Here is a 12,475-nt window from a genome sequence, read left to right as displayed (position 1 = left end):
GAAAATTTATTTGGAAAATAAGAAGTATTCAACGATTGATAATAGAAAAGTAATATTTAATTTCTGTTCAAAAAAACATAAATAACACTTAGATTTTTTAAATTCAGTTTAACATTTTCGTCACGAACGTGATACGATATTGTAGATCAAGGGGTTAAGTACAGTTAGAAGACGACTTGATGCTTAGCGAAATAGCACAGAGGCAAGAGATGATTTTCTACAGTTCTATAGTTTTGATTAGTCGTAACGGTATTGACGAACAGTAGATTAGTGATCGAGAATAGGGATTAGGAAATAAAATCAATAGAAAATTGAGAAGAAATAAAAACTGACCGATCAGTCGAATTCCTCCTGCCTAGCCATCGAGTGATCTCCTAGCAATTCATCAGTAGTTTTCTTGAGGATTATCTCGTGTTTGAATAGTATCTGGAAATATAGTATATATACTTTTAGAAAGTTATTAAGAAATTCTCAAAAATTCAGGAGTAACTGCAATCTAAAGAAGATATGCAAAAGCATTGAGAAAGGTACGTGACATGGTTATGAATATGAGGAGTTGCTACGAACCCTCGGTTCGGAGATAATCGCGTGATTTCCAGACGCGAGATAGAGAAACGTACACTAGTCCGGAAGCAATTGCCGGTGCCGGATCGTTTAATCTCCATATCTCTCTTTTGCAGAATGGTGAGCACCGTGTTGGCGATGCTCATGAAAGAAGGCTTCGACGTGAAAGCGTTAAGAGCTTTTCGAGTGTTACGACCCCTCAGGCTGGTCTCCGGAGTGCCAAGTAAGCGGATTTCCATATCAAAGCGATCCGACACCGAATCGGACGGATATCGTGATGCAACCGTCGATTTGTATCCGCGAGGACACGCGGAAATGGGGAACTGACGCGACCCGATACGACGGGATGCCGGCCCAGAGTTCACCGGGTTTCATCTACTTGATCTTGTTCGCAGGTCTTCAAGTGGTCCTAAACTCTATTTTGAGAGCGATGATACCCCTGCTACATATCGCTCTGTTGGTCCTGTTCGTCATCATTATTTACGCTATCATCGGCCTCGAGCTGTTCTCCGGGAAAATGCATAAAACGTGCAGGCACAATGTCACGGGTAAGCGAACGAATTTTTCGAGCGTATCCATCGATTCTTGAGCATCAATTTATTGTCTTCGATAAATTTATCATGGAATAGGTTGAAATTTCTATATTATAGATTCAGCTTAAAACAGAGTTGTTATATTTGTCTTCGAGAATTTCGAACTTTTTTGAATCTTTGACTATTTTACTTCTTTCAAGTGCTCGGATATTGTTGACAACCAATTGTAATGACTGATAAATTACACATTGAGCACACCCAATTAATGTTCAGTGAGAAAAATGAATAGAAAGAAGTTGATTTTTTAATGAAATCGTGATTCAGACGAGAAATCTTTATAATTACTGATCACATGATAGCGCAAGGTGTTTAGGATGAAATATACACTGGTATGCGTTCGAGTTTGAGATCGAGACCGGGTACGTTCGTGAAGAATTCCTTGAAAAATGAAATATCGAAGAGATGTTGGCAGGCGGCTGCCACGCCGCGCCGCGGGAGTTCCCGGTTTAACCCCGAAACACACTTTGCACTGGCGCTATTTTAGATATGATTCAGCCACGGCGACAACTAACGTCTAATTATTCTTAGCGCGGGGAACGCGAGCTGCGTGGTCGGCCGCGATCGACTGTCCCACGCTAAACAGCTGATTCACGGGAATCCGCGAATCGGTTTCCCGCAGTTGGCCATGAGCGAAATGCGCAGGTTTAGCAGCTTAATCGGCCACCTGACAGGTCCGGATTGTTGGGTTCCTCGGACCCAACGACTACCGGTTCGAATACTTACATTTCAAACTTCCAAGGAAATTCAATTTGTAAAATACAAATATTAAACCCATAACAGAAAATTCTCTTGCACTATTTTCTTTATGTGTTTCAAAATTTAAAGATGCCAATCGCATTTAAGATTAACAATTAAGTACCTATTTCCTAAGAACTCTTTCAATAAAAATTGCGATCCGATTCAGCAAACCATCCTAAGTAACCCAACTTTTTTTAGGACTGCTATCTAATAGATCTACAGTAGATAAAGCGTTAATTCGCACGTCTCAATATTTTCTTAAAAAATGTTCACTTCTTGTTTCCCGTTTTTCATTGATAAAAAATGACTACACGTACTTTATACATTGTTTCGAGAATGAAAAGTGACGATATGTTGTTGGAAGGAGAGTTCGCTTTTACGAGTCGCCATTTTGTCGCGCTGCCCTTTCGGCAGGCAACCGTTCTAACGTCGTTGATCGGTTGGTCGGTGTTCGCAGACGCAATGATGGAAGGACCAGTTCCGTGCGGACCAGGCGGCTTCCAATGCGTCAACGTGGGACCCGAGTACTATTGCAGCAAACAATTTTGGGAGGGTCCGAACTGGGGTATCACGAACTTCGACAACTTCGGCTTGGCCATGTTGACGGTCTTCCAGTGCGTTACGCTCGAGGGCTGGACGGACGTACTCTACAGCGTAAGATCCACTTTATCCCACGGGAAACCTTTAATCACCTCGGGAACCTCCTTTATTAGCGGACCCACCAGACTCGTGCGTTTACCGTAAACACGCAAGCGACCTGCACACCGCAGCGTGCAATTACGCGCTGTACACGTTGGGCATCGATCAATTCAGATTCTCCCTTTGACCGATCAGGATTCACGTTAGAGGAAAGTTAAATGTAAAATGTCACGGTGAAATCAGACTTTGATCAATATTTTATAAATATTCCATAATTATTAGTCGTTGCCCGTCAAACAGAAGCTCTTAATTAAAATTTAATCAAAATATCATTTAATGTATATTTCTTGTGACGGGAGCAATTTACTTTCATCGGATTTGCCGCTTTGATCAATTTTCAAATTTTAATAAAGAACCTGCACGCATGTTTAATGATTTAATGGTTTAATAGCAACACTTTAATAATTTAATAGTAACACAGTTAACGCGTTTGATAGTCCATTGTTGATTCTGTCGACGATCGAATGCTCGAATCCAAGCGTGAATCGCGATTGATAGAAGGAACGGTGAGAATATTTTACTCTCGCGAAGTATTCGCTTTCCGTTCTATGGAGGTCCTTTAATAGACGGAATAAATTCTTCTGCTTTTAGTAAAATGAATTCCGAAGATGGTTAGATATTTGTGTAAACATCCACGGGCCCGTTATTATTCGCTACCTCGATCGAACGATCGGGAAGTAGCGATCTTCCTTCCAGGAAACTTCGCGCGTCCAAATAGAAGCTTTTACTCTTCCACGGAACTTGAACGTTTTATGGAGTCGGGCTTATCAGAGATCGGGATATAAATTGATTCCCCCTAGAACGATTCCGGACTAGCAAGTTCCGTATCGTTACGTCCCGTATGGCGGCTAATCGTTTTCGTCTGAACCGTTTGCTCTGCAGATCGAAGACGCGATGGGAAGCTCGTGGCAGTGGATTTATTTTATTTCTATGGTCATACTCGGAGCTTTCTTCGTGATGAATCTGATTCTCGGTGTGTTGTCCGGGTAAGTATAACAGTTCATAAAATTCTTACAAACGGTGATTCAATTGCTGTTAATCCTTTAGTTCCCGGTAGTATCGCCAGAAAACCATGTATTTCAATGTCAGTAAAATGCGAACCAGTGGACTAGTCGCGGAGTCATTAGTGTAAAATTGATACAGTAATCGTCATCTGTATTTTTAACAGTTAGAATCCCATTTTGTGTACAAATATTTATTCGCATAAAAACGATAAGTTGGTTCATGTATGTTGCAGAAAGAAATGTATTTTTCTTAAAACTTTTTACTCGGGACCTAAAGGGTTAATTCTATATGCAACGAATCGACTGCCGAACTTTATGGAAATTATAATTTTCATAGATAACTTCATAAAAACCATCATAAGGAACAATTCATTTCGTCGACTGGTGGTAAAAATACTTTAACGGTGTCATTAGTGTTCATCAATGCAAATGCTTAATTGTATTTTACGAATTTGTGAACATCATAGGTGGATAAGTGTATAACTTGACTGTTTATTTTCAATGCACTTGTTTTGAAGTTCCTCACAGTGGAATGATATAACAGTAGAACATACTGGCTTTGTATGATTAATAAATTTTTGTATTCAGAAATGTTGACACAACGTCAACGCATAGAGAGTTCAGACGCAGGCTTCACAAAAATTTTCCATTCCCCGTGGAAACACGGTTCCCTCCTCGACGGCGAAAGAATTCGATAATATCGACGCGTACGACGTCTCTTGCTTCTCCTGGAGGGATCCAAATATAATATCCCTTTCTCTCGCTGTTCCGATACGAGGATAAACGAGAACGCATGAACAGAGACACGTGTATCGAGTCGTGAACCGGGTCTTTGCGTTTCTGCCTCTCGGAAAATTCACCTAGCCGCACGGTACGTTTCGAAAATACATACCAACGCCGAGCATAAAGCTTTGGTCGAAGCCCTTCGTGTTGAGAGTTGGGAAAACGGAATTTCTTCTAACGGTCACTAATTTTTTACCACAGACAGAAATATAAAAGATAAATTACACGGTGATCCTGTTCAAAGTTGTTCTGCTTAACGCTGTTTTCGTATAAAGGGAATTCTCTCGAGTTCTATGTTTTTCGTTGATTTACTTTAGCATAGTTATACTCGTGTACTGTATAAAATAAATAAAATTTACTTGTTATATAACATCTTGTTATGAAATAAAATTTTAAAAATGGTATATAAATTTTGATTCGCTGTTCCGTTTCGTCTATCTGCATTATTTACGTGTTAAGATGAGCTCCTTGACTGTACATAGATGAATTATATAGAAATGATGTGTAATATTTGAATAATCGCAACAATTCCGTTCACGACCTAAAGCATCGCGATCGAAATAATTATCTAGATCAACTCGCCTAATATCCCGCGTATTTTTACGTTTCCATTCTTCGACGCGATAAGGCAATCGATGGGGGAGTTGAACGCGCTCAAGCAACGCACAATCGATGAATGCGAGCAAAGAGAAAATAGGGCAGGAAGTTTTGAACAAAGTTGCCGGTTCGATTCGTGTCTCGGAAGTAGAAGTTCCACGCTGCTTTCTAGGGTGGTTATTTATTTAACCTTGCATTGGAAAAATATCCCGACGGAACTGTTCACAAAAAGGAGGGGAAATAGAAGGAAATGTAAAATGTAAATAACGCTACGATGATATCCTGTTATGCAGGATGTTTTGGAAAATCATAATGTCTCCTGGATGCACGTAAAATGAAATTTCCTCTTGCAAATATCCATTCTCTGGAAAATAGACTTCGTTAAAGTTAAGTGGAAAGGTGAATCGCATTACAGGACAGACATGTGAGCCGAGTTCTATTCAATATCACGTGTACTCATTGAATATTCTCATTAAATATTCCGAGAAACGGTAAAACTTCATCCTACGTTCTTTACTTCATCTTTGAAGATGCTCTTTTTTTTAGACGAGATAGCATAATAATATTTTTTTGTTGAGATAACTACTATCGAATTTTACCGAGACAATATAGACCTTTCTTGAAAATCGAAACATTGGAAATCCTCGATATTACATATTGGGCTGATGCAAAAGCTTTGACGTTTTTTTTATAAGAAATAAGAAGAAGAGTTCTCAATTGTTTGCTGGCTAAACTAAAACTAAGTGAGAACAAAGGAAGAAGTGTCCTTTATACGAATTATAATAGTGTAAAAACAGACGTTATTTTTTCGGAAGAACGAAATTTACTTGTTAACCACGTAGAAAAAACGTCAAAACTTTTGCATCAACCCAATGCATTTGAATAATGGTTTGCTCATCTTGTGTAATCGTGCAGAGAGTTCTCGAAAGAGAGGGAGAAAGCTAAGGCGAGGGGCGACTTCCATAAACTCAGGGAGAAACAACAGATCGAGGACGACTTGAAGGGCTACCTAGACTGGATCACTCAGGCCGAGGACATCGAGCCAGAAACCGACGAGCCGAAAATGCAGGATGGGAAATGTAAGGATAGCGTCGATCGCAATTGCCACTGGAGCAATGCTAGGTGAAATCGAACGAAATTATTCTTTCAGCGAAGCAGCAGAACGAGATGGAGAGCACGGATCAGTTGGAGGGCGATGAGAAAGGGATTCAGCAGGATTCCGTTTGGAGAAGGAAAAAGCGAGACTTCGATAGGTAAGGATATCGTTCTTTCAAAAAGGGAATACCTTTTAGCATTTAATATTAAGCCGACTGAGAACCTTTGTTTTTTTTATTCTAATGGTACGTTTGAATTATGATAAATTAATGAATAGCTACATGAAGATGAATAAATGTACTTGAAGATGACAGAAGTTTTTGGCACAAAGTGCTAATACTCATTTCTGGTGATTTTTCCCTTTTCAGATATTGATTATAGTATTTGAATGAAACTATATATTTTTTTAAATCGTTTCGAATAATTAATAGTTTTAGGATATCAATAAGTAGTATCAGTCATTTTGGCTATTACAATCATATTACTCTGAGTATCTGGTTCACTAGGATATCATCGAACGATTTTGCAATGGAAATTTACAGGGTGAACAGGAGAATGAGGAGAGCCTGTAGGAAAGCCGTCAAGTCGCAGGTTTTCTATTGGCTGATCATAGTGCTGGTTTTCTTAAACACCGGGGTTCTGGCTACCGAGCACTACAATCAGCCGCATTGGTTGGACGACTTTCAAGGTACGCCATTCGAACGATATTCCCCATAAAACCATCATTTTTCTATATTCATCCTATCATTCGCTTTCGTTTCTTTCTTACACAGAAATCACGAACATGTTCTTCATCGCTCTGTTCTCCATGGAGATGATGCTGAAGATGTACAGTTTAGGATTTCAAGTAAGTCCCCTCATCTTCATTCATCATTCGTCAGAAATACAGAATTGAACAGTTTCTCGTAACGACAATCACTAAACTGCGAATATTTATCTGTATGCAAATTACAAAGACCTTCGCTGGACGCCACTGATCTTCATTATTTTCTGTATTACTTCCAACATACGCAAAATTACCGATACAAAAAGTTAATCTGTATCTTACCAGAGTTTCTCGGGTCCTTCTTGTAAAAATCGAAAATTCGCAGTTTAGCGGTTATCTTGAATGTAACCAAAGAAACGTTTCACTAATCGCGAACCGCGTGTTATTGTCCAGGGTTACTTCGTCTCGTTGTTCAATCGTTTCGACTGTTTCGTTGTGATCGGCTCGATCACCGAGATGATTCTGACGAACACGCAGGTGATGCCGCCGCTCGGCGTTTCTGTTCTACGTTGCGTCCGGTTGCTCAGGGTATTCAAAGTGACGAAGTAAGTGTCTCCCATGCGGGTCGCTCGTAAAAAACGGCAGTGAAACGCGGGGCATCGCTAACCGTGCGCGACGATTTTCAGATATTGGAGGTCGCTGTCGAACCTAGTGGCGTCTCTGTTGAATTCGATCCAATCGATCGCGTCTCTGTTGCTTCTACTCTTCCTCTTCATCGTGATATTTGCCCTCCTCGGCATGCAGGTACTGTTCCCATCTCCTATCACTCTCCCCGAGTCGATTTATCGTCGCTGCCAAGTTCGGTTTGTTCGCAGGTGTTCGGCGGAAAGTTCAACTTCAGTGAGATGCAGGACAAACCCCGCCACAACTTCGACAGCTTCTGGCAGAGCCTGTTGACCGTCTTTCAGGTAATTGTCTTCGGTGCTGATCATCCGTCTTGTCTCTTGTATAGCGGTGAACATTTACCAACATGGTAAACACACCATCGACAGAGCGATTAACGGAATAATCTTCGATGTTTCGTGATCATGATTATTATGGTTATTTTACTGATTATATATTATATATATAATACAAAATTTTATTATAGAATAATAGGTATTACACATATAATAGAATTTTTTACATCACTAGAATAATATAATAATCAATGGAATATTACACACCATCAATAGAATAATTAATACAATAATTATATAATATTTTATTAATGGCTGTTCTACGTGTTGCACTGGAAATCACTGATTACATGAATATACTCATGAATCACCGTTGAAAATGATAAAAATATAGTCAACATTGATCCAAAATAGATTTCGATACTTCCAATTCCCGTTGATTCGTTTAGCTTCTTTTAATGTTAATTCATGATCGCTTTGATCCGATCCGCAGATACTAACCGGCGAGGACTGGAACGCCGTGATGTACGACGGGATCAGAGCGTACGGGGGTGTAGCGAGCTTTGGGATGCTCGCGTGTTTTTACTTCATCATTCTCTTTATATGCGGTAACTGTATCCTTTTCACTTGGCGAGCCTACAAAACCGTGGGGAATCCTCCCTTACGCGTGCACCCACGGCGCACCCTACGGAAACGAATTCAAATAGATTCAGTTGATGCGGCATTAAAGACCCTCGATGATCCTCGGTGCTCTCACGGTAAATGATCCTTAACGTAAGAAGCAACGCAGATATCCTACTGAACGTCTTCTTGGCTATCGCTGTCGACAATCTCGCGGATGCCGAGTCGTTAACTGCCATCGAGAAAGAAGCCGAGGAGGAGGTGAGTGTTCCCTTTTATCTCATCTTTGAATTTATTTTACGTGTTCTTCTTACCTTTTTTGAGAGCCGCCGCCTATTAGGGCAGCAGAACTTTATTATTCTTCGGTTTTATAGCGATGAAAAAGGACATCCACACACAGAGACACACACCCTACAGCGTTTTATCGTTCACGTTTTACTACCCTCTCTCTCCTTTTCTACTTCCCTTAGCCATTGTCATACTCACACGTTTTTTTTATCAGTGACTATACCTCCGACCTTTACGCAACTTTTCTAATTATTTTCATTCTTCCCGTACAACTAACCTTTTCATCCCCTAACATTCGATTAGGATTATTTCTCTACCTAACCTCGCGCAAGTCCTCCCTTAATACAGTTGCCCTTATACGATGTACACCTACATGTTGTAATGCACTTAGCCTCTTCCACTTACATCCAGCAGTTTCATTTTCTGTATTCTTTACCTAGAATATCCTTCATGTTTTTTACCCTTTCCTTATCAACCGCTCAACCTTTGACCGACTTGTCTCACTTACTCTTCGTTCAGTTGAATGACTTTCCATCACAAAGAACTCACGTGAATTTAGTGAAAAAGAAATAATAAAGATCTCAAACCAATGATACTGCAACGAATTACAATGGACAAAAAGTAAATATAATCTTGCAGTAAATAAATAAAAAAAACGAAACTCCAAATCTAGGACAAGGATACGATCGTTAACTCGTCTTCTATTATCAGTCAATACTCTTCAGTCCATTTCCTTCGTCTGATCCACAAACTTCATCGCTCCTTCTCTCACTTTAAAAGACACCCTATTCCAAACCCGACTTTACGTTACGCGAGTCCATTACCATCGATCGCCTTATCGGTAACGCCGGATCGAAGGCAAGCTCCGGAAGAGAATGAAACGGAACGTGACGCGCGGCCGCTTCGATAAACATTCGGCCGCCGCGTTTACACAGGGTCTAGCGGTGAGACGAGAACCGGGAAAATTAGAATGCAGGTCGTTTTATCGTCCCGTCAAAGAGTCCTCGAATAGGGGGCTCGTTTGCCTCCGGCCGTAATGACCGTCGCCGGCGGCGACGCCAACGCCGACGCCGACGCCGACGCCGACGCCGACGCTGACGCTGACGCCGAGACCGACTTTTTATTGCTCGTTATGTTGGGTCTGAATCTTCGGCGAATATTCGACGCGTCCGCGTAATTATTGGCGCGGATCTAGGCCGCAGGCTTGGAGATCAGGCTATCATCCGGACGTTTTTGCGGGTCTTTCTCTAATTCGACGCCGTTTAACCCTTCACACTTGATAGGTGACTCTAGGTCAGCACTTGATGTGAAAATTATACAGTTTAACATTTAATATGAACACTAGATTTACGGACACTTATTCTACATTTCATTCTATCGTTCCTAGAAGACTACATGTTTTTTTATATAGGTCGCGGAAATTAGTGTTTCAAGAACAAAGAATTATAAAGTGTATTTGCATAATAACATTCGTCAAAATCGACTTAAACTGTCACCAAATAGTGTTTTAAAAATGTAATATCTCAAATTGACAGGTTCTATAAATTTATTGTTACATATTGTATAATGCTATGCGAAATCTTGAAATGCAATAACTTTATTATTTAATTTATGTGTGAATTATTGTTAAGATAGTTTCAAGAAATATCGTTTATATCTTATTAGAAAATGTGGAATATTTCTGATGGAAAACTCTGGAATGCAAGGGATTAGTGATAAGGAAAAGTGTTTGGAAGTTTAAAGGTAGTTTCTGTATTTTAGATAAACAAAGAAAGTTTTCACAAACTTGAATCGCGAAATTAATATTAATGTTGCGTTGAATGTCTATTAGCTATGCACTACAAAAATAATAGATTTCAATTTCTCTCGAATTGTGATTAAATATGCACAACAGTAAGAAAATCATCGGTCTAGTGATAACTTTTTAGGTGAAATTATTAAACACTTTTTACCCGGAATGGTCGGTCGTATCGATCGATACATTACACAATAAACCACTCCGTTTAGAAAGATCACGGTTGACTATAAAATCTCATACTGGGCTGACCTTTAGTTAACATTCTTCTACGGTTACGTGTGTCTGTTGGCGTGACGTAACTTTGTTCTAACTGTGAATAATGGAAGCGTACAGGGCTTTCCGTTTAACCCTTTGAGGACGAGACTCGGAAATCTAGAATAAAAAACTACAAACAGTGTAATCACCAACGCAACAAAAAACCAATGCATAGTTCTCTTTTCCATTTAAGAATTCGCTGAACAATTTACCTTTTAACGAAGAGAAGTTTTTAACGCTTCGACCAATGGGTTTTTAACACTTTGAAGAATCCTCGCCTCGCAAAGGGTTAAACGATCCACCTTGCAGATGTTTGAACAGTTACCGTATCTTCTCGCAGGAAGTCACCGTGTGGTATGTTACAAAGTAATTCGACCACTCCGACGACTATCGCTGTGGCGTCTCAGTTTCGCAGATCGCTTAGATTCCAACCGTTCCGTCTACAAAGGGTTGAAAGCCCGCAGCGATCCGGAAATCTAGGTTTACAAGCTTGAATCCTTAATGCAGATGCGAAACGCTGAGGCGGACCGTTTCGCAATGAACGGAATCGGGCTGGTGTTTCAGTTCATTTATTTATCTCGATGTTCGCGTGGAAGAAAATAGTCGCGTCTCGCATCGTCACGAGAACGTGGAGACGTCGCGGATACCTAAAGACAGACATACTTGGACGGCGACCTCTTTTAATCAGGTCGTTAATAAACAAGGCACGCGGGGCCATCTTCGTTTTAATGAAACGGGTCAGATGTGGTATCCTGGATACGTGGAATAGTGTCCTCGCAGCCTTCGCGTCGCAAAATCGGAGTAATAATTTGTTCTTTATACGTAACAGTCCACCCTTCGCACTCGACAAATTTTGTCACTGTAAATATGCTTGATTTTGCAATGAAATATCAATGACTTTAAAGATTAATGGAATTATTTTTATTCGCGTTCTTTATAAGTGCAACAATTAACCCTTTGCACTGGATGAATTTTGTCACTGTAAATATACATCAGTTTGCAATGAAATATGGACGACGTTGAAGATTAACACAATTGTTTTTAATTATTTTAGTAGAATTATTCATTATTATCCTTTAATTCAGTATTCTTCTGTGATAAGCTTTTCTTAATCCAATGTACATTTCAAGATTAAATATATTCTAGTAAATACGTCAGATTTTCATGAGAAATACGAATTTATTTGATAACAGTGTATTAATCGTATAATGAAAGCGCTGGTTTTTCAAGTGGAAGTAAAATACCAATGCTGCCACGATGAGTTTCTTAAAAAATAACATCCGAAGTAGAAGAAGCAAGCGAGACTGCTTAAGAAAACTCGAAGAAAGTGTATTATAATAATAAAGATCGTGGTTGCGGGGTTTCGAGCGCAAAAACTGATCAGAGAAAGAACACGTGCAAAGAATGGGGGAAACACGCAGAGAGAAAGCTTCGGAAAAGCAAACGACAGAGTGTCGAGTAGCGCCGGCATTTTTTAAACAATTCCGCGGTAGAGTCCCGTTGCACGTGGATCGGTCCGACTTTGTCATATGGTTTGACCTTTGTGCTGTAAGCCATTTTCATGGTACCCTTAGTGACAAATGAAAAGTGTAAAGTTTTAATATTACACTCTTAGATTCTTCGTCTTCTTCGTCACGACAAGCTACACGTGTATTTCATGTATGCAATAACCTTAGGATAGTATTGTTCACCTTTCTTCACTGAAATATTTAATATTACAAGTAGCATATTGCAATAATAGCGTAACCAATGAAGTTACATAACAAAACTCGTCT

The 12,475-nt window shown here is 39.9% G+C and overlaps 1 protein-coding gene across 9 annotated transcripts in view; it reads left to right on the top strand.

Annotated features, from left to right (window-relative positions):
* Ca-alpha1D (Ca[2+]-channel protein alpha[[1]] subunit D) overlaps positions 1-12,475 on the top strand; it is a 94,115-nt gene that overhangs the window by 43,293 nt on the left and 38,347 nt on the right. For all 9 annotated transcript variants that reach the window (XM_076368126.1, XM_076368129.1, XM_076368127.1 and 6 more), the window contains 13 exons: positions 681-787; positions 960-1,112; positions 2,353-2,549; positions 3,477-3,580; positions 5,894-6,057; positions 6,129-6,231; positions 6,616-6,761; positions 6,847-6,920; positions 7,233-7,384; positions 7,466-7,583; positions 7,655-7,747; positions 8,232-8,352; positions 8,529-8,620. In XM_076368126.1, the coding sequence (XP_076224241.1) occupies positions 681-787; positions 960-1,112; positions 2,353-2,549; positions 3,477-3,580; positions 5,894-6,057; positions 6,129-6,231; positions 6,616-6,761; positions 6,847-6,920; positions 7,233-7,384; positions 7,466-7,583; positions 7,655-7,747; positions 8,232-8,352; positions 8,529-8,620 (1,624 nt within the window). The remainder of the gene's footprint in view (positions 1-680; positions 788-959; positions 1,113-2,352; positions 2,550-3,476; positions 3,581-5,893; positions 6,058-6,128; positions 6,232-6,615; positions 6,762-6,846; positions 6,921-7,232; positions 7,385-7,465; positions 7,584-7,654; positions 7,748-8,231; positions 8,353-8,528; positions 8,621-12,475) is intronic.

The sequence above is a fragment of the Nomia melanderi genome, chromosome 6 (genome assembly GCF_051020985.1).
Source record: "Nomia melanderi isolate GNS246 chromosome 6, iyNomMela1, whole genome shotgun sequence".
Classification (NCBI taxonomy): domain Eukaryota; kingdom Metazoa; phylum Arthropoda; class Insecta; order Hymenoptera; family Halictidae; genus Nomia; species Nomia melanderi.
Note: the sequence above shows the minus strand (reverse complement) of the source record. Positions and strands in the feature narration are given on the sequence as shown.